General features: G+C 50.3%; 1 protein-coding gene across 3 annotated transcripts in view; it reads left to right on the forward strand.

Annotated features, from left to right (window-relative positions):
- The first annotated feature begins 11,507 nt into the window (after positions 1–11,507).
- Positions 11,508–22,066, forward strand: part of PI4KB (phosphatidylinositol 4-kinase beta) — a 57,237-nt gene continuing 46,678 nt past the window's right edge. For 2 of the 3 annotated variants that reach the window (XM_037882633.2, XM_037882634.2), the window contains exon 1: positions 13,900–14,041. Coding sequence is in view for 1 of the 3 variants with exons in the window: in XM_037882635.2 (XP_037738563.1) it covers positions 13,967–14,041 (75 nt within the window). In the remaining 2 variants the exon portion in view is untranslated. Of the gene's footprint in view, positions 11,661–13,899; positions 14,042–22,066 lie in introns of those variants that run through there. The other variant, XM_037882635.2, reaches the window with a different exon arrangement.

Below are 22,066 nucleotides of genomic sequence, written 5' to 3' on the forward strand. Positions count from 1 at the left end.
CTCCTCTCCTATGTAGGGCTGCTTGCCCTAGCTCACAGGCGCTAAGCACCCCGCAGGATGGACGCTGGTGTTCTCGCTGATCCCAGGTTTGATTTTAAAGCTAAAGCTTGTGGTGACGTTGTTGTTGTTGTGATGTGTGTCTCCTTTAATTTGTCCCTTTGGTCTGTGTTTTGATCTGCCCACGAGCATCGCTAACCAAACCGATGAGCTGGATCCATGAGGTTTTCTGGCCTGTGCCCCTTCTTGCCCTGGAATCTGTGAATCTAAGCCACCCTGGGACTAGGGATTAAAGGTCTCCGCTTGACAGGGCTCAGAGAGAGGTGGCCTTTCTAAAACTGGGTTCTCGTGCTGCTATCGGGGGTATAATGGATTCCAAAGAGAGGTCAGTGTGACCATCTAGGCTGACCTCCTGGATAACACAGGCCCCAAAATAATTCCCAGAGCAGGTCTGCTCGACAAACAGCCAATCTTGATTTAAAAGGAGTCAGCGATGGAGAATCCGCCACAACCCTTGGTTGTGCAGAACAAGAGCGTAGAGAAAGCATCTCTTGTTTTTCAATCCTGGAAACAATCAGGAATGTCACATCCAGTCTGCCCGGGTTTTGCTGGGTGTCTCCGAGGAGGTTTCGACCTTAACTGAAAGACCTGGGATGTTGGCTCTTTAACAAAGATGTCCTGTATCCAAACTGTTAGTTAGTCATTAGAGTTAAATAGGCCTCACCCCTAAAAAAAAATTGATTACACCCCCGTCCCCTCTCACTAGCTCAGTGTTCGCTCTCCAGATGTCCCTGTTTCACTGACTTTTGTGCCCACCCCAGCCCTGTCTACATTAGCGTTTTGTTGATCTCCTAGCGTTGCCCTCGCACTGATGCAGCTTCCCCAGCTGCATAGAACGGGAAGCGCTAGTACAGATGAACAGCTGGCATTTCCACCACCAGCCGGCTCGGCCTGCGCTCACAGCTAACCGCGGGAATAAGGAGGAACCTCTTGGATTCTCTTTGTCTGATATACCCTCCCGAGGTGTCCCATTGCTCCACAGGAGATTTAAGTCATGGGCTGGCTGAGCAACCGCTCTCCAAATGCATTAGACAGCCTCTAGCATCGCCATGCAGAGGGGTGCTTGGTGTATAGTGCCCCTAGACTTGCTGCAAGCCCCAGTATGGGGGCTACACCGAACCAGGGGGAGGGACATTTTGTCTGCATCATGAATAAAGTCCTCCATACTGTCCTGCGTGGGGGGGACGGGAAACTGTTCTTCCAGTGTTTGCCCAGGCAGGAGAGCGGAGTAGCAGTGAGTAGGCACTCCCTGTGGATCTGAGAACCAATGCTTGTGGACAGCAGGGAGCCCAGAATCGGTTCTCAAGGGATCCAGCAGGTGGAGTGACTTTCTTCCTCTTGTATGGAGCTTTCCCCTCTGTCCCACCACTCATCTCTGGGTAGAGTCTCAGACTATTGATCGGAACAGAGGCTTCCTTACTAACTTCCTCTGGACGCTAGCAAGCTAAAGAATCCAGTTAGTTATCACAGGGAGTAACCAGCACAACCTGCTGTTGTCTCAGAGTCTGGCTGCACATGAAAGTTAATTAGGATTAAAGTAGGGTGTGACTTTAAAACAGATTAACTATTCCTGATTAATGCTCTGTGTGGACACTCTTATTCCAGAATAACTCCCCATGTACACAAGCCTTCAGAAGTCCTGCACTTTGCTTCCATTCTCCCTTCCTGCCAGCAAATGATAAAAGTCACAGCTGTAGTATGATTTATTAGGTGAATTATGGGAGCACCTGAGCTCCCCAGTCACCCATGGTGCTAGGCGCTGTACAAATACAGGCGAAAAAGACAGCCCCAAAGAGTTTACAAGCTTTTGCCCTTTAAGGGTTTATAATCTGCTTTCTCTGAGATGGACTTATAGGTGAATTGGAAAATTTCCCCCACATATGCCAGACCCTGGCTCAGTATGTTTGGTTTGTTTGGTTTTATTTGCAATTTAAAAAAAAAAAATTAAAACACTGTATCTTAGAAGCTCATTTTCTGGTGTGGAGCCCAGATGGGTCAGAGGCTTGGGAATCCAGCCTGCATGGTGTGTTTATGTGGCCCACATGGCCACATTTGCAGCATCTCCGCTTTGATTTTAAGGAGAAAAGGTGAGAGTGCACCCCTCGTGGAGTGTGTCAATAACAATCCAGACTTGAAGCGAGTGTAGCTGATTCCCCCCCCCGCCCCCCCCCCCGTGGCTGCCTGAAGCTGCAGCCAGCCTGAGCTCGGAGAGGTGTGAACTTCCCCACCTGCTGTGAATCCCCCTGGGGTTGTTGATACTAAAGCCGAGGGACTCTTTAAATGTCAGCATTAACTATTCCATTGTCGCAGTGCGAGGGGACTGGATGTGAATCCCACAGGGAGGGGAAGATGATGGTGGGGCTTCAAGAGGAGCACGTTTTCCGACTGATGCCGACTTCATTGTAACAGCTCAAAGTTCTGGTCCTACGTGACCGACAGGTTCCAACCTCGATCCTAGGGCCCAGTGGTCAGCTGTGGGTTGAGGAGAGCACGTGCTCCTAAATTTATACCCCCCTGGCCCACGGACTTTAATTAACAGTGCAGTCCCTCTCTGGGCAGAATGAGCTTTGCAATGGAGCTGAAGCACAGGGCTCAATACTGCCAGTCCCCAGCAGAGGGCCCCTGCATCTGCCAGGCTGGGGTACCCAGCGCGGGAGCAGGAGCCACCCAGGCCCCTAAGGGGCTGGAGAGGCCAAAGCGTTACCTTTGCAGACTCAGTAGCTGCTCTGGGGTGGTGGGAGGGCGGGGAGCAAACTGACTCTTCCTCCCGGGGTGAAAACCATAAGCCGTGTGAGCACCTGGTCTCTGGCTGAGTGCAGTGGCGGAGGGGTGATTTCAGGGGCCTGATAGCCCAGGTTAGAGCAATGTGTGGGGTGGGTGGGTGCTGTGCGAGCTCCCCCTCCCCTCCCAAAAAACCCTCGTGCACAGCTCGGTTAAGGCAGCTTGGTCCTGATCTCCAAATTCCCTGCACTTCCAGGCCAATTCTCCCCACACGGCTTTGCTGGTGCCGCTCAACCCTAGCCTGCAGCCCCCTGTTACCCCAGCCTTGGGCTCTACACCACACTCACACTCACACACTCTCTCTCTCTCCTGTGTCTGTTGATGCCCCTCAGTCCTGACCCACAGCCTTTCCCCACCATTCCAGCCCTTGATTCCCTGCCCCCAATCAACAGCCCTGGCAATGCCCCTCACTCCCAAACCCAACCCCCTACTATTCCAGTCCTGTGCCACCCGCACACAGCCCTACCGATGCCTCTCAGGCCTGACCCACAGCTCCCCTCCCTACAGGGAATGAGTAGGTCTAGTGGTTAGAGCTGGTGTCTGGGAGTCAGGATTTTGGGGCCCTGGTCCCAGGTCTAACACTGACCTGCTGGGTGACCTTGGCACCGGTCACTCAGCCTCCTCGTGCCTCAGTTTCCTCAAAGGCCCAACATGGATGATCTTCCCCTGGACTTTGCAAACACTAATTACTCACGAGGAGGGTCAGGAGCCTTGTCGCTGAGCCAGGCAAAGGGAGGCCCGGAGCTGTATTGGCCAAAGCCAGCCCACACCCAGGTGGGCCAGGCCCATGGCCAAAGCCAGCCCAGGTGGGCCAAGTGACTTCAAGAACCTGCCTGACTTTGCCATGTCCACACACACAGCTCGATCTCCTGCTCTTCTGGTTCTTCCAGTCAGGAGTTGGATTGTGCCAAAGGAATTTGCTTGGCTCAGGGGTGCAGGGAGAGCTCTTGGGTTAAGGAGGGGAATGTTGGTCCTTGACCAGAAAAGCCCCCGAACCAGCTCTGGGGTGGATCCATCTCCGCAGCCAGGCCCCATGCTCTCCCTGGTGTTAGAACAGCAGATCTGAACAGGTGACTGGCTACGGTACAGCAGGCTCCTCTGACCCTCCTGCGAGGAACGAGGTGCTGGTGCACACACACATACATATACATACGTGTGTGCACACATGCATGCACACATGCACATGCACACACATGCATATGCACGCATGTGCATGTGTGTGCACATATGCATATACACACGTGTGCACACATGCGTGCACACACACGTGCACATGCACACGTTTCCTTAGCAGGGTCTCACCCTTCACTCACAGACTCTCTGTAGCTCACACTTTTGCTCTCACGCCTATTCACCCACAGAGATGCGTCACGCCCGCCCAGCCCCACACACCCACACCAACACACAAGGTTTCGAATGAACAATTCTGAGCAGAGGAAATGAGCTCTGCCGGAGGCTGCGTTGCTTCCAGTCCCCAGACTGCTCTCGAGTGGGACGTCAGGAAGACGCCAGGGAAGCGTCAGCCACCGAATGAGAGACAGCCCTGGCCTTGGCGAGCTCACAGTCTGTATAGAGACAGGATGGGAGGGGAAATTGAGGAACAGAGTGGGGAAAGGACTTGCCCAAGGTCACCCAGCAGGTCCATAGCAGAGCCAGGAATAGAACCCAGGTGTCCTGAGTCCAGTCCAAGGCCCATTCCATTCTATGTAGGGTCTTACCCTGCCCTCATCACTGTCCTGTCTGGGTACTGTCCCGTCATGTATTAAGTCAGGTGACCAAGAGCGGTCAGGTGTGATCCATTCTTTTCGCTCATCCTCTCATAAGAACATAAGAACGGCCATAGTGGGTCAGACCAAAGGTCCATCTAGCCCAGTATCCTGTCTTCTGACACTGGCCAGTGCCAGGTGCCCCAGAGGGAATGAACAAAACAGGCAATCCTCAAGTGATCTATCCCTTCGCCCATTCCCAGCTCCTGGCAAACACTATCCCTGCCCATCCTGGCTATGAACTTATCTAGTTCTTTTTTCAATCCTCTCCCAACTCCCCTGTCCTCGCTGCATCTCCCATCAGCTGATTTATCCTGCTGGGTCTCCGAGATCCATCCTACCTATTCCCCCTTGCTCCCTTTAATCTAGGCCATCCCCAAATAACCGCCCCCTCCTTGGTTTTCTCCCCTCTCCGTCCTGATCCCTTTCTGCAGTCAGGGCTGCCCAGGAGTGGGGGGGGGAGGGGCGGGGGGCAACATGGGCAGTTTACCCCAGCCCCCCCTCCCCCGTTTGAGAGGGCCCCAAACGTGCAAAAATTGAGTGAGTGACGCACAGTGAGCTGGTGCATGGTGTCACAGCGCTGCTCAGGTTTGGTCCGGCTGCCCCTGTCCGGGGAGCTGGGCCCAGCCCTGTGGGACAGGAGTCCTCGTTGCAGGGTGCGTGTGGAACGAGTACCTCAGTTTCAGGTTTTTGCCCTGGGCCCCTAAAAACCTCTGTGTGCCCTGCCTGCAACTTAGCCCTGCGGCTTTCCCAAATGCCCTGGGGAGGGGCACAGATCCAGGCAAGGAGATGCTTCCCCAAAGCAGCTGGGTGTGTGTGTGGGGAAGGTTGATTTGCGTCCCTGGTGTTATTTACAGGCAGATTGGTGCGTAAAGGGGATGGGAGGGAAGGGGCCGCTGTGGGGCATGGGAGGTTGGTAATTGTAGGTGCTTTACTCTCCTGCCCCGCCCTGCGGGGGTGATCCACCGTGGGAGGTGAATCAGTGTTTCCCCAGTGAGTCAGGTAGATTAGCAAAGTCCTTGGAGAGACCCGCCTTATCTGAAGGAACTCTCCCGGGAAGGTGGCTCCTCCACACCGGAAACCCCTCCTAAGGGCAGCCTGGGAGGACTCGCTCTGGCTCAGAAGCGATCAGCTGCATCAGGCCAGGGATGTGGAGGGAGCCTGAGGGCCTGGAGTGAGATGCTGCTCCTGGGCTCCCAATTCTGCTGTGAATGGCACACATTAACCACTGCTCTGCTGCTGGACAGTCCAGGTAGAACCACCTGTCTTCCTTCTGGATGGTCCGGTACGTCCAGGTAGAACCCACCTGTCGTCCTTCTGGATGGTCCAGTATGTCCAGGTAGAACCCACCTGTCGTGCTGCTGGATGGTCTGGTACGTCCAGGTAGAACCCACCTGTCGTCCTTCTGGATGGTCAGGCAACGTTGCTTAATTTGTAATAAAAGAGTTGCCGGGCCCCAAGCAATTTTTTTACTTTCATAACTGATGTGGCAGGCCCAGAGGCGCCAGGGCTCTGAACTCCCAGGCCCGGAGGCACCGGGGCTCTGAACTCCCAGGCCCGGAGGCGCTGGGGCTCTGAACTGCCAGGCCCAGAAGCGCCGGGGCTCTGACCTGCCAGGCCCAGAGGTGCCGGGGCTCTGACCTGCCCAGCCCAGAGGCGCCAGGGCTCTGAACTGCCAGGCCCGGAGGTGCCGGGGCTCTGAACTCCCAGGCCCAGAGGTGCCGGGGCTCTGAACTGCCCAGCCCAGAGGTGTCGGGGCTCTGAACTGCCAGGCCCGGAGGCGCCGGGGCTCTGACCTGCCCAGCCCAGAGGTGCCGGGGCTCTGAAATGCCAGGCCCGGAGGCGCCGGGGCTCTGAAATGCCAGGCCCGGAGGTGCCGGGGCTCTAAACTGCCAGGCCCGGAGGTGCCAGGGCTCTGAACTGCCAGGCCTGGAGGCGCCTGGGCTCAGCCCTGGCAAGCTCTGGCACAAATTAAGCATTGCCTGCCACCATGGTCCCTGATCTCAGTTGGGGCATCTGGGTGCTACTGTAATACACTTAATAACATTGCAAATGATTATTAACGATAGCACTGGGCCAGTCTGAGCACAGCTCACTATAGCCTGTGAAGTCCAATCTGCAGGGAGTCATAGACAAGGAGCCAGAGAGCCGGTTAGGAGCAGCTCCCTCAGGTATTCACTCCAAAGGGACCCAGCCCTTCTTCTTGGGGGTTGCTGCGCTTCTGTGGGAAACCCTGGGACATTCCAGTGAAACGCCTAGTGCAGGTCTCTTGGGTGGTGTGGGATTCCCCTTTGCTCTCCGATCCCTGCACGAGAACCAGCAGAACGAGTTTTGAATGTAGGTCGGACCTGACCTCTCGAGTAGGAGGATGGGTTGGTGGCTTAAAGCACAGGCTAGGACAGGGTGCCAGGAGTCCTGCGTTCTGTTCCAATTCTGGGAGGTGAGTGGGGTCTAGTGGTTAGAGCAGCAGCTAGGAGTCAGGATATCTGGGTTTTGGGAAAGGAGTGGGGAGCTAGTGGTTAGAATATGGGAGCTGGGAGTCAGGACTGGTGGGTTCTGTTCCCCGCTCTGGGAGGGAAGAAGAGTCTAGTGGTTAGAGCAGGGGCTTGGGCAGCTGGATGCCTGGGTTCTGCCCCCACCTCTAGAAGGGAGTGTGGCATAATGGCCAGAGCAAGGGATGAGGCACCAGGATCCATGGGTTCTAATTTCAGATCTGCCACTGATGTGCAGTGTGACCCTGGACCAGTCCCTTCCCACCTCTATGCCCTTCTGTTAAGCAGGGACCCCGCTACCACCTCACACAGGCTTTTTCCACAAGCCGGGGGGGCCTTTACCAACGCCGTGTGATGAGCCGGCAGCCTCGGACCAAAATAAGAACGGCTCCCAAGTGACTCTGAATAGAATCACTGCAGCCATTCATGAACATTAGCTAATGAGTCCCTGAGGCTCGGTGCGCACTCCGGGGCAACGCCAGCTGCTGGCATTCTGCTGGGGGTAGGTGACTCGGGAGGGTAACTAAGGTAGCGTGGCCATTACTGGAAAGCATTGCGATGGCTGGCAGCTGCCTCTGCTCTTCGTGCGGCTGCTGCTGCCCATCCTATGGGGTCAGGCCCTGTTCATTCATTTAACTTACCATGGAAAAGTTGCTCTGGAAGCCAGAAATAGCTGGGCTGGTTTTAACCCCCGAGCTGCCGGGCAGGTTTAGGCCAGGCGTCATTGGGTTTTTTTGCACTCATGTCAGCTGAGCAAAGGGCCTGGTGAGGTAGGGGTGGGGAGGTCCCATTTGCTGGAATCTCGGATCTCCTTTCCAAGCTCCCACCATCAAGGTCAGATTTCCCAGAGCTCAGCTCACCCAGGCAAGGGCCAGGTTTTCAGGCAGCAGCTCCCAGCATGGCTGGATGGTCCCGATGTTCTGAGCTCATTTCAGAGTCTGTCCCAGCTGGCTGATTGCTGGGCTAGGAGGTGCCACTGTACAGCACCAGTGCAGGCAATGGGAGCGCCAGTTTCCCCCCCTTCCCAGCTCATCCAGGAGTAACTCCTTGGGCAGAGAGGGAAGTTTGGCCTCCCACGTAATCCTTGGGACTCCCTGCAGAGCCCCCAGACAACAGGAACCGCTCTTCACCATGAACTGGGCTAAGACTCACAGAACTCATCTCGCCCACAGGCCAAATGGACACAGATTTGAGTCCTGCCCGGGTTGGTAGCAATCGGCATCCGGATCACCAGCACTAAGGTCACTAACTGCTCCCCCACTCGCTGTCCACTTTAGCAAAGGGGCCGAGGACAGACTGAGCTCCTGTCTCCCCACTAGAGGGGATCGAGGATGGGAATCTTCTCCCACAGAAGGAAACAGACCCCCACATTTGTGCACTCCATGGCAAGGGAGACATGGTTCAGTCTCGCCTAGCAGCTAGAATACTGGACTGGGACTCAGGAGTCCTAGGGTCTAATGACCTTGGGCAAGTCACTGCTCTGTGCCTCAGTTTCCCCATATGTAACAAAGGATGGAGATAATGACAGTGACCTTCTTTAAAGCACTGTGAGATCTACTGATGTCAAGTACTTAGATAGAAGCTAAGTATTATTAGGAAACTTTATTGTTATTATCAGGCTCTTGAGTGTGACTGAATGATTCATGCTTCAGAGGGTCCACAGACATCTGAGACTGAGTTAGACTTCCGACCCTATCCTGCTGGTTGTCCTTGCACCTTTGCTAAGGGCAGAAGGTGTGTGGTTTGTGCTCTTGGACAGTTTCCCTTCCCTCCTCCCCATGTCAAGTAGTCATGTTTTCACCTACCCCAGAGGTGACTGTATTTCCATGGCTATGGGATTTTTCAGAGGCTGCCATCCTAACAACATACACACAAGGGTCAGCTTCACACAGTGAGAGATGTTACAAAGCAACTGTGGTTTGGTGTGTTCCTAGGCTACAAGGTAGGAGACTGAATCACCATGGCCCCATGTGACCTAAACACACATTTAAATCTATTCCTATTCAGCAAAGCATTTAAACATGTGCTTTAGTCCCATTGGGACTAGACTCGGCCCATGAAGTTAACTCTGTGCTTAAGTCTTTGCACAATCGAGGCCTTAGCTCAGTATTCTTCAGCATCCAGCATTTAACAACACATATATTGAAATACCATATAATAAAGCAACTCAAAGACCTCGGAGACCCACCACTAGCCAAGCATCTTTATATTTGGCTACACATCTCCCAATTCAAAAATAAACCCTGACTTTGAGAAGGAGCAGTAGAACAATTCATCTCATCTGTGTCTCAGTCTCTACTTACTTTCGGTGTGCCCATCAACCTGGTATATGAACTCAATTATTACTGCAGATCTGCTGCCACGTACCGCCTTGCACAGGAACAAGAGGGGGAATATATATTCTCATTTGCCACTACTGTCTTGTCTTTTAGATCGTAGACTCTTTGGGGTATGGGCTATCATTTAATATTAATACAACCCCTATGCACAGTGGGGTCCAACCTTGTGGATCTTTAGGCACTACCTACCGCTAAGTAGATGTGAAATCATAATATTCTGGCACTTGCACATTTCCAATTCACCTTGCAAAACTCTGACAAGTACGAGCTCCCAATGAAAACCGCAGCAACAAAAATTAGATGTGGGGACAACCCAGCCTTCAACATTGTGGGAACAAATTCCTGTTAAAGGTGAAATTTTCAAAAGCACCTAAGTCACTTACTGCCACTTCATGCATACAGCTCTAGGTGTCATTTTCAAAAGAGACAGACTCCTGAGGCACCAATCCTCAAGGGTATTTAGGCACATAAGTCCTCTGGGCCTCAGGCAGCTAAGTGTCATTGAAAGTCAATGGCACATAGGTGCCTAAATCACTTAGGCATTTTGAAAATTTCACCCTGAGCTGAGACAGAACTAGGGACTCAGGAAATGCCAATTTAGCAGCAATCCAAAATTGCAAAACTGTAGAAAGTAAAATATTGTGATCCAAAATACAAATGAAAATGCACACCAGAGCCTGCAATATTCATACCAACCTCCACCATTCAAATAATTAATAACGCCATAGTTGATGAATAATAATAATAGAATAATGAAATTACAAATAATAATGACCAGCCAAACATTGCTGCAACTGCAAGTCAAACCAGCAACTTAGGTTCTGATCCTACAAACATTTACACACATGTTTTAACTCTACTCCTATCTGCAGCTTCACTGAGTTCAATGGAGCTAATCATCCAGTGATTAATTTGTGCCAGGGCTAAGCCCCGGCACCTCTAGGCTTAGCAGTTCATAGCCCTGGCATCTCTGTGCTTGCTGCATCAGTTATGAATGTAAAAAAATTGCTTGAGCCCCAATACCTTTTTCATTACAAATTAAGCATTACACTCATCATAGTAAAATTAAGCATGCATGTATTTGGAGGGTCTGGGCTCTGTTAGCGTGCTTAACTTTACACACTGTGGGTTGTCCTATTGAGTGTTACAACAACAAGCAGTGTGGCCTAGTGGCTAGAGTGCTGAACTGGGATTGGGAAATGTGGATTTTATGCTGGGGTGTACCAGGTGGCCTGGGGCAAATCACTCCCCCTCCTTTCCCTGCTCTATAAAGTGGGGGAAATGATACAGCTCTTATCTGTACAACACCTTTAGGTCTATTGATGAATAGTATTAGATAACAACTAAAGTATTATTATTACCCACAATGCCTATAGCGAAGTACTGCGCAAGTCTCTGCAGGATCAAGGCTTTAGCTACCAAAAATACATCCCAACAAAAAGCCGGCAAAATGGATGGTTCATGAAAACACAAAATTATGCCCCCTTGAAAAAAAACGACAAACACTAAAACCTGTAGAGTTTCTAATCCCACAGTCACCCTCAATTACAAAACTGGAGCAAACAACAACAAAAATACAAGGGGTGGGAGGGGAACCTGTTCCATGTACCGTGACCAAACCCCTCTGAAAAACTGTGGGTAACCCCCTCCCCCAAACTAACACTGCAAAGTTTCTGGCTGCTGAAGAAAGGGATTTTTTTTTAGTGCAATATTGAAACGTGTCCAAACTTGCACAATTTTCTTTCTTTCTTTGGCCACAACTCCCCTCTGAGTCCCTGCAAAGCCCAGGGAGGCGGGGACGCATCTTTGCTGCGTTTCTGTCACATGCAAGTTTGTTTCCCTTGTGCAACACCCCCGGCTGCCCCAGCTGCAGCCTGCCCGAGCCATGGACTCGCCTGGGCCCCTTTCTGATCAGGCAATGAAATAGCCACCCCTGCAGAGCGCATAGGTTTCTATGGGTGTCCGGGGTCCTTGCGTCCTAGCACCCTCCCCTGCGAGGAGGAGGGTAGCCCCCCCCGTGAGCGCGCGGCAAGGGGACTCTGGGGCTTGGGGGCGCGGTAATTTTTGGGGCGCCTTTCCCCGTCCCTGTGGTGGGGGTGGGTGTCAAGGCCCCTCAGGCGGCGCGGCGGGCAGCCCCGGAGCTGGGGCCTGCGGCTGTGCGGAGGCTGCGGCGGCTGCTGCCGGCGGGTCCCGGCTGGGGAGGGAGCCGCGTCCCCCGCCGGCAGGTGAGCGACAGGGCGGGCTCCGCGGCGGAGGGGGAGGGGAGTTCCCCCCGCAGGGCTCCCCCACCCCCACTGGGGACCCCTCGCGCCCCCTCGGCCCTCCACTTCCCCCCCCGCTGGGTCCCCGGCCCCCCTCAGTCCCTCCCCACGGGCCCCCCCGCTGGGTTCCCTCGGGCCCCCTCCTCACAGCATTCCCCTGCCCCCCCCCACGGGCCCCCCGACCCCCACTTCCCTCCCAATCCCCGGCCCCCCACTTCCCCCACCACGGGCCCCCTCCTTACAGCATTCCCCGGCCCCCCCTGCTCGGTCCCCGCACGGACCCCCTGCTCACAGTATTCCCCCCCCCCGCTGGGTCCCCGGCCCCCCACTTCCTCCCCTCGGGCCCCCTCCTCACAGCATTCCCCCGCCCCCCCACTGGTCCCCCGCCCCCCACTTTCTCTCCATCCCCCCCCCGCTGGGTCCCCGGCCCCTTTCAGTCCCCCCCCCCACGGGCCTCCTCCTCATAGCATCCTCCCCCGCTGGGTCCCTTGCCCCCCTCTTTCCCCCCAACCCCCTGCTGGATCCCTGGCCCCCCACTTTACCCTCACCCCCCAGCTGGGTCCCCGGCCCCCCGCTTCCCCCAATCCCCTCCCTGGGTCCCCTGCCACCCTCAGCACATCCTGAGGGCCCCCCCGAGCTCCCCACTCCTCACAGCATTCCCCTCCCCCCGCTGGATCCCTTGCCCCCCCCACTTTCCCACCCCCTTCTCTGGGTCCCCTCCCCCTTTCTCCCTCCAGTTCCCTCTTATCAGATTCCTCTCGCCTCCCCCTGTCCTCACCTGCCAGGGTCCCCCTTCATTCCCCAGCTTCTCCTCACCTCCTCCAGCCTGCTCAACCCCTCTTGCTCAGTGTCCCCTTCCTCCACTCTGTCCCCCCTCCAGTTCACCCTACAGCCCCCTCTTCAGCCTTCCCCACAACCATCCCCTTCCATCCCCCTTAGAGCCCCTCATCATCCCCTGGTCCCCTCTCTTTGAGTCCCCCTTATAGGTCCTCCATCTTCCCCCTGCCCAGTGGGACCCATTCCATTGGGGTCACTAAAACGTCCTCCTTCTCTTCTCCCTCTCTCTCTCCCCCCCCCCATGTCTGTGTCTTCCTGTGGACCTATCATGCGACTTTCACTCCAAGGTTGCTGCCACTCTTGAAGTCTCTGTGCTGCCCCACCTCCAGCTGTCCCCCTCCCCAACTAGGACATCCTGAAGCCTTTCCCCCAGGTTGCTCCTAAGAGAGCCCCCCTGCCTCCTCCTCCCATAGTGAAATCTCTCCTATTCTCCCCATTGCTGGGGCTGCCATCCAGGCCCCTCATGCTTAGTTGTCCCTTGTTGGGATTTCCTCATAACTAACCCCTCCTGTCCCCCCCACCCCATTTACTCCCCTTCCTGGGGTATTCTCCAGTTCCTGCACTGTCTCCTGTGGAGTTATAGTTTTCTCCCTCTATCTAGGCAGCCTCTCTGGGATTCTTCTTCCAGTGATTGAATTTCTCTGCCCTTGTGTAACCACCTCCGTTTTCCAGGGATTTTATCCTTCTCTTTTCTGGGGTGGCCCCCACTTCATGTGGTTACCCCCCTTCTTCCCACTCAGTGAACGGGCTTGTAATTCCTTATGGTGGCATAGCTGGTGCTAAGTCTTTTCTGTCTCTCCCCCAGTAAATGCCACTGACAGTAACAGCCCAGGGCAAAAAGAAATTCCCCAAAGCTGGGACTGGAGACAGGAATTGTTCTGGTGTCTCTTTAATTTCCTTCCAGTTGCTGGGAGGGAGAGGCAGTGGTGATTCTTGTGTTGGCATTTCTAGCTATTGCTTTGAATAAATTCTGCCCCCTCGCCCCCAGACCTATGAACTCCAAAAGAGTTTGTTCTCTGTGATGTGGTTAGCCCTGCCTTTTTCTGATGTGATTTGTAACCAGTCTCTTACTGCAGCAGCCAAATTTCACCTTCTTTTGAAAAAGAGAAAACTTAAAGGGTTGGATGGAGCCTTAAGTGTCTTGTAAAGCTGGGGAGGAGGGATTCTGCCCTGGGTGTACTGGGGGATGGACAAAGCTGGTTTTCCAGGGGCCATGGTTTCAACTGGGCTGCAGACTTACACGTATTGGTATTTATTATTCAAACAGCTATGGATTGTTATTGAATGCAGCCAAGCAGCAACCAGGGCTTGTTTGGTCTATTTCAGTTACAAGGGAATCTTTTTATGCCTGAGTAGCATCGTTTTTTCTCCCCTCCTTCAAACAGCTGATTAGAATCATCTCTGGGAATCCACTTGAGTCCGCATTGTCAAAGATGAATAGCTCGATCATACTGGTGTGCATGCATTCAAGGAGGGAGAAGCTGCCGTGTTGGATACGATTGCACCAGGTATGCAACAGACTGATGGATTGTTGTTTCATAATTCATTATCCCCAAGCAATCAGACCTTCTGTTTTAAATGCTTCATAATCTCTGAGAAATATATTGGGTGTGTGTGTGTGTGAGAGAGAGAGAGAAACAGATGGTGGTGCTGGTTAAAGATGCTGGATTGATTTGATGCCCAGAGACCAAAGTCCTGTGAATATCCCTTTAACAGGTACAGAATGGACAGTGGCAATACAAGCATCTCCTATGCTTTGCTTTAATCCTGATCTCAACATTAACCATTATAATGACTTGTCAGTCCTGACAGGCCTGTATTCCTGTCAGTCATTGACTGATCTGCTGCAAATCCTTGTAGTGCTGCGTCTTCTGATATGATAATAGATTTTTAGAACTGGACTGAGACCTCCTCTCCCCCCCTCCCCCCCAGCTCATTCTATCGGCCCTCAGATAACATCTCTCAGTCGTTAATGACCAGGGCTGAATCTGAACAGCTTAGATGTGGAGGGTTTTGTAGCCCATTACCAATCCATTGAGCCATCTTGTCCTTCCTGTGCTTTGTAAAAATGCCTGAAAGAACTACTTAAGGATTTTAAAAATTATTTGATATGCTAGGCAAGTGGCCTTCCCAGAGGCAGTTTTTATTAACATTAGATTTTCATGGTAGACAGTATATCAGTAGACCTGATATCACCTGATTACCTCTGTTCATTCCTTTTGGGGCACCTGACATTGGTCACTGTCAGAAGACAGGATACTGGGTTAGATGGACCTTTGGTCTGACCCAGTATGGCTGTTCTTATGTTCTTCTGACCTGTTCCTACAGAAGATGCTCCAAGTTGATAGTTCTGTAGGCGTTACAATCAAGTGGTCAATATGTATTGCCCTATCCATTCATTCATCTTCTGGTATCTAGACACAGGTAATACTTTGCACTCTCATGGCAGCTTCGGTCTGAGGACCTCAAAGCGTTCTACACATGGTAAAACTTGAGGAACAGCTGGGTGAAATAATTTGCCGAAAGTCACAGAGCAAGTCAGTTGCAGAACTGGGAACGGGACCAGGGAATCCTTACTCCCAGCCCCTTCTCAGGTCATTCTGCTCTCTTGTCTTAATGGTTTTGTTAATGTTTAGGAAAGCTGAGAGATTTCACCTACTCTGGCTTTATGAGCTGGGCAATGTGCTATATTTATATTGCCCTCTGTGCTAACTGTGGTCCACATCTAGTAATGATAATTGAAGTCCGTGGTTCACGTGGGTGCAGGGGATCTGCCTGTGTGGATCCAGCTGCAGGGTCAGGGCCTAAGGCTGCAGCTTCCACTTGGTGGAAATAGAAAACTCCAGTAATAAGACTGACTTCTCTTCTGGAAATCCGAATGTGACTTTAGTAGAAACTCCAGTCCTGTGGTCCTTAGATTACTGCTAAATTTAGGTCTCCATGTTTGGAACAGCTAAAGATGAGCCATTCCTGTCAGAGGCATTATAACAGTCAGAGCAGGGGACTGGGAGTTTGATCCACTGGGTTCTCTTCCCAGCTCTTGGACTAACTCTGTGCAAGTCACTTCACCTCTTAATTCAAATATTGATAACTCAGGATATTCTTGTTAAAATAATAAATATATATATATATACACGCAAGAGCTTTGGAAGGGATATAAACTTCAAGCTTCAGGGCATAAACAATCTTCTAACTATTGGGGGGCTAGGAGGAAACTCCCTTGGGGCAGGCTGAATGTGCAGAATGAATTTTGTTATGTGCACCAATATGGAAGTGATGTGTGACACATCACCTTCATATTGGTGCACATAGCAAAATTCATGTGGTGGGGGTGGGGCCGAGGGGTTAGGGCTGGGGCAGAGGGTTGGAGTGCAGAGGTGTGAGGGCTCTGGCTGGGGGTGCGGGCTCTGGGGTGGGGCCGGGGATGAGGGGGTTGGGGTGCAGGAGGGTGCTCTGGGGCTATGGTGGGGAGAGAGGACTCCCCGCAGCAGCACCTGGGCTAGGGGGGAGAGATGCCTCTCCTCACCGCAGCAGCTCTGGGGCTGGGGTCACAGGATAGGTGCCCCTCCCCTGGCAGGTCTGGGCTGTGGCTACGTTCGGGCTGGGGGAGGGGCGTGGTGGCAGGGCTGGGTCAGGGCGCGCCAGTTGTGGCTGAGTTGGGGCCAGGCGCACTCCGGCCATGGCAAGTCCCTGGGCGGGTTCCCTGAGCACCTGTGTGGTGCTAAGAAGGCTGCCGTGCAGCTGCACAGCTTACAGGCAACTTAGCCCATAACTACCTGCTGCAGGGTTTCTTCCTCTGAAACGCTTGGTACTGATCATTGTTGGAGACAGGCTGCTGCTCTAGATAGGAATTGCCAGACCAGATTACACCACTGTACCTTAGGGCTTGTCTACACTTGAAAAGCTACAGCAGCACAGCCGCAGCGTAGACACTATCTATGCTGACAGGAAGGGTTCTCCCGTCAGCGTAGGTAATCCACCTTCCCGAGAAGTGGTATTCTTCCATTGACGTAGCACAGTGTACCCTAGAGTTATTAGTGACAGTTGCTGAGGGCTGTGGATTTTTCATACCCCATAGCAACATAGCTGGGTCAACCTAACTTTGTGTAGACCAGTCTTTGATTTATCTCTGTTAAAAAGAGGTTGGTGATTAATGTTTGCAAAGTACTTGGAGATGAAGGAGCTAGAGAAGAGCAAATTATTGTTGAAGTGTTTTTGAGAGTAGCAAGTTGATAGAGTTGCTGCTGCAGTTAAATATGTTTATGGTGGGTCTCAAACTCTGCCTTGTGAGATGATGTGACTTGTTCATAATTTTGCTTAGTCTGGACATTAAGGTCCCATTTCCAAAGGAGTTGAGCCCTTGCGGCTCTCGTTGACCACTGAGAGAGCTGGGGTAGTGCAGTACCTCTGAAAATCAGACCACAACATTTTTTTGTTATGGAAAAATTAATTTTAAAAATAAGTCACTGGATTTAATTATTTTTCATCACAAGTTATAACTCGTGGAGAGGGAATGAAGGAAGTATGGTTTTATGGTACAGATCTGCAAGTCACGAGATGTGGCTTCCTTTGTGATCTTTGCCTCCGTTTCTCCACTCCAGCATGGGATCTTTTCTTCAGAGTGGGGTAGGGAAGCTAAATGAATAAAGGGCCTCAGTCCTCTGAAAAGTGCTACAGAAGGACAAAGCATTAGTAGTTTGCTATTAACAGAGATTTTGGGTGCAGAGGTCTTTGTGCAAGGAGTTTACTGCTAGCCTGTATCCCTCATGTGACTGTGGAGCAGCAATTTCTTAATCATTTCTAAAATGTCTTTGAGATCATTTGTCATTATTCCTTGTGGCATACACTGCAGAGTAGATCCGTTTTAATCCAAATTTAGGAGTAATGCCTCGTCCTGGTTGCATGAGCCCCAGACTTGTTACTATTTAAGTAATGCAGAGTTGGCTGAATCAAATCCAGCATAAAATGAAACCTTGCAGAACCGTGAAGAGATGTCAAATGCTTCTAACCCGAGCATTTATATGAGGTCAGACTGTAGCAGAAACTTCAGCCCACTTGTCAAACTATTTGGAGCTCTGTCCTGATCTGTGGTCCACGTAGTGCATTATTAGTGCCGACTTGTAAAACCAGCCACTGTGCTTGTGCTGAAATGAGGTACTTGGTGCTGAGTATCTAAGTGGGATCAAGCCATTGGTGAGCAGTCTCTTTAACTGATACTCTGTCTGGCTCCTACAATAGAGCATAAAACCCCCGCACGATTATTGATTGAGAAAAGCAGCTACTGGGCAGGTGCATTAGAGTTTTGGTGTACTGCTTTCATGCATGTGTGTGGTGACCCTATTGATTCAGTGGGAAAATAGCTGGATTAATTTTACATGGTGTCCACAGATCTATCAACTACAGGTTTCCTTTGACCTTGCCGTGGCACACCACAAAGGCTCACAAGGACACCGACTACGATTCCTATATTAAGGAGTCCCTGAGTACTCATTGACAGTCCATCCTTTACTGTTCCTGTCCTATGTTTTTACATCGTACTTCCTGGAGTGCAGGCTAGTAGTTAGAGCAGGAGATTGGGACTCAGGACTCCTGGGTGCCATTGCTGGCTCTACCTCTCTCTCATGGGCACATCCCGTGGTTCTTAGCACCACAGCAAACTGTGCTGCATTGGGTATTGTGGGAGAGTCTGTCCTTCTTTTCTGCGGATTTATAGAGGTAAGGAGTAAACTTGGGAATTCACACAATGCAGCCAGTTCCAGGTAGCCATGCTCCTAATTTCAGCATCTAGCCTGGACCTTACAGGGGTCATAGCATGGGTCACACTCTGGGTAGGACCCCATATTGTAACACCAGTTGGGATGTAGGTCAGATACAGAAACGAGGAGGTGGCTGCCTGGAACCTAGTGGCCAAAGAGTTTGATAAATTAAGCCTGTACTTAAGTGCTTTGCTGGATCAGGGCCAGAGGCAGGATCAAGACTCTTAATACTAGCCTCCTCTGCCCATTCACACTACCACCGTTGGTGTGGAAAGTCTTTCCTCTGTGCGTCTTCTGGCCCCCAGAATAGCCTCCCTTCATCTCTCCGCCTCGCTGACTTCCCATCTTGCACAAAATCTCAACTGAAAAACATCTCCTCTCCTCCTTGTGCCTCTTAATCTTGCTCTCCCTCTGCTATTTATTATTTAAATTTATTCTTAGGCTTGGAAGGGTTAGATTTTTATTGGAACATGTTGATTTAATCGTACGCACCAAAACTGATGGAAAAAATATTTCCATCGATGATGATAGAGATTGACAGCTAGGCAGAGTAGGTAAAATGCTGCTTGAGAGCTTTGAGAGTTTGATTTAAGGCTCTTTACTTTGTATTATTTGATGTGTGATGTCATTTTGTGTTTTAACAATTATAAAGCTGTGGCTTTTTGAATCTCAGCATCTGCTGCTAAGTAATTGTCTGACCACCCATAATTTCCCACAATTGTGAACATTTAAATAAATGAAAATTGGGGGAAAAAATGCTTAAAACTCAGTTTTGTGAAAATTTTAAATTGATAAAAGTAAGAAAAAAAAATGCTTAAATAAAGATCAGTGTTGCCCTTTGAAATTATGAAAGGATAAAAATCAAATTCTGCCAAGCTACATTTTTTGTGAGTACAGTTTGCGGGGAAAAAAAAAAAGCACAGAAAATGTTTTGTTGTAGAACAGGGTGCAGCCTTAAGGGCACAGTTTGTCCCTTGAGCATGTCTGGCTTTTGAATGGATGAGACATGTATGTCGTGTTCAGGTTTAATCCAGTTCAGCCAGGTGTGAAAATGGATGGCAATCCATCTGTGCTGATGCCGAGAAAAGAATTTTTCTCCTACTAAAGGAATTTCATACTAGGTGGAGGAAGATACATTCTCCGATAAGAAGAATTTATCATGGTCTTTGTTTAAATGCTGCTTATCGCATTCTGCTACAGCCTTCCTGTGTGATCTTGGTCTAGTCACTTTCCCTCTGTGCCTCGGTTTCCCACTTTTAAAAGTAAGAATAGCCTCTTCAGGGGGAAAGTTGCAAGGGTTAATATTTGTAAAGCACTTTGTGATCCACTGAAAAGTGCAGTGGCAATGCAGAGAGTCTATATAGTGGAGGCAGAGTTGAAAATGAAGTCTTGATTCAGTGTATATTGAAATTGCTTTATTCCCCACCTCCCCATCCCGATTAGTGTGTTCTGAAAAATATCTGGAGCTGGAATGAGATGCAGTAAATCATGAATGCTGAGGAAAACAAAGCAACATAGTGTAATAGAGACCAGATGTCTTATTGACTCTCCATCCAGTATTCCTGTTTGCTTGCCAGTCCTAATGCTACAGTGCTAATAGTCTTTATTCAAGGCAGGCAGGACTGGGACATTTTTTAAAAGGAATCACAAAAAACAATGCACTTCAAGAGCTTTAACTCTTCACAGCTTCATGTCTGAAATTCTATATTCATTGGGAACTTTCCTTTCTTTTGTGTTAAATCGCTGACATCTGTGGAGTTCCACCAGGTCGAAATTGTGGGTGAAGTAGGAACCACAAGAATTCAGCTCAGGCTGCTTTCTAGATTATATTGCTTCATTGTATATAGCTGGTGAGCTTGTTATCCTAATGAGCACAGTGATTTAGAATGGAGGAGCTAAACTGAGGTCTCAAAGCTGCAAACAGAGGTAAATAGCACATTGTAATATGTTTAACCAACTGTTAAGAACCACAGAAAAATATAGACGAGGATGAAGGCAGAGAATGCATTCCCTGTTTGGGATGTTATGGAGCTTTTAGAGAGGGAGATGTTTCTTTGGCTTTCTCCAAACTGACCCAGACAAATCACTGAATAAACCAGGTGCGGGGATGGTTGATCTAGATTGTGTCAGGGAGATACAGAAAGAAGTTAGACAATCCTGGCTTTAAACCATAGTTCTAAGAACTAAAGAAATGCCCTGCTCTGGTTCCAGTGCTAGAACTGCCATGGGGAGCGGACCCAGTAGGCCTGTGTGTTGCATTTGGTTCTGATGGCTGTCTAATCCCAGCTGAACCCACTGAGCGGTTGCAAGTCTCTCGCCATCTTTCTCCTTTTATTGCTGATTTAGCACCACTTATAAGCAGTGCTTCTTGTTGCATTGTTCCTGAGCAAGCATTGCTTCCCAAAGAGAAGGCTTTTGGGGTGTGTGGGGTGATAAAGGATTTGGGGAATTCTTCTGGGCTTTGCAGCTGCTGCATTTTGAGATTTACACAGTGGTGGAAGCCCCCATGTGCCTTCATGGGAATCTAGACTGCATGTATAAAGCTGTTCTAGATGACACTGTGGGTGCGGTAGCCCAAGTCATGGAAGCTTTAAGGGGGTTTTATAGCTTAGCATTTCAGTGTGATTGTTTTATTGTCTCTAATGATTCTGAAACATGACACAGGTGTTCTGGGCAGTTTGAATAAATTGAAGAGAAAATCTTAAACATTTCTATTTCTAATAGGGTCCACTGAGCATGCACACCTCCCACTTTTATGACCCTTTAACCAGGGACTATCTTATGGTTTGGGGAAGGAGGCGCTGCTGAAAGGGTGTAGAAATCAGACCGTGGAGTTGTTCCCTTATCTGAACCTGTTGCTAGATGGTGTATTTTACTCTAATAGACAAGACAGCTTTTTGGGCATTAGGGGGAGGGAGATGGAGGGGGACTGAAACACAGCGAGATGAAGTGATTTGCTCAGGGTCTGAACTAAACTCAGATCTTCAGTCTCCATCCATAGATTTAACCCCATGGCCATGCTTCCTTCTTAGCATTCGTATACTTAAGTTTAAAATAAGCGAGTGGGAAAACAGTAGTTTAATTGGATCCCTATAATATTTTCCATCTGCAACCTAACAAGAAACTTGTCAAAAGCATTTTTCTGCTTCAAACCTGGCTCCCCCCCGCCCGCCCGAGAGTCTGGGACTATAAAAGCCCTCTGTGATTGTATGTTAGATTGTTATATTAGTCAGGGATGACTGGTTAGCATGGTATAAAAGGTACTTTTGCGCTTGGCATGTGACTGATGATCTAGGGTTGGGCTTTAACAAATGCCACAGTTGATTTTTTTTATTAGTTGGTGTTTGTCATTCCAGTTGGCTTGATGTTAACATTTTAAGGATTCCAGCTTGTAGAGATCCCATGGAATGGCTTCCCCCAGTTGTAGGCAAACTGCAATACCCTGTACCTGCTTTTGTACTACAGTCATAGTCCTTTGTTGAAATATAGAGGAAGAACTCTCCCTTGTCCATGTACTGGTAGTGTTGAGTTTTCATGGGGCAAAGCAGAGCTAATTAAGGAGGGAAAATAACTTTCTTATGTTTTCCGGGTGGTTAGGATCTAATTACCACAAATGTTCAAAGCATGTGGGGTAGGCACCAAAGGAAATGGGACACACAAAGGAAAAGTAACTTACAAATGCTTTGTATGTTATTTCTGTGCAGACGGGTGAAAGCTGTAGTTACATTGCTTCAAATGCCTAGAAAGATTGATAGGACCTTGCTGAGATTTGGTCAG

The sequence above is a fragment of the Chelonia mydas genome, chromosome 24, assembly GCF_015237465.2.
Source record: "Chelonia mydas isolate rCheMyd1 chromosome 24, rCheMyd1.pri.v2, whole genome shotgun sequence".
Taxonomy (NCBI): Eukaryota; Metazoa; Chordata; order Testudines; family Cheloniidae; genus Chelonia; species Chelonia mydas.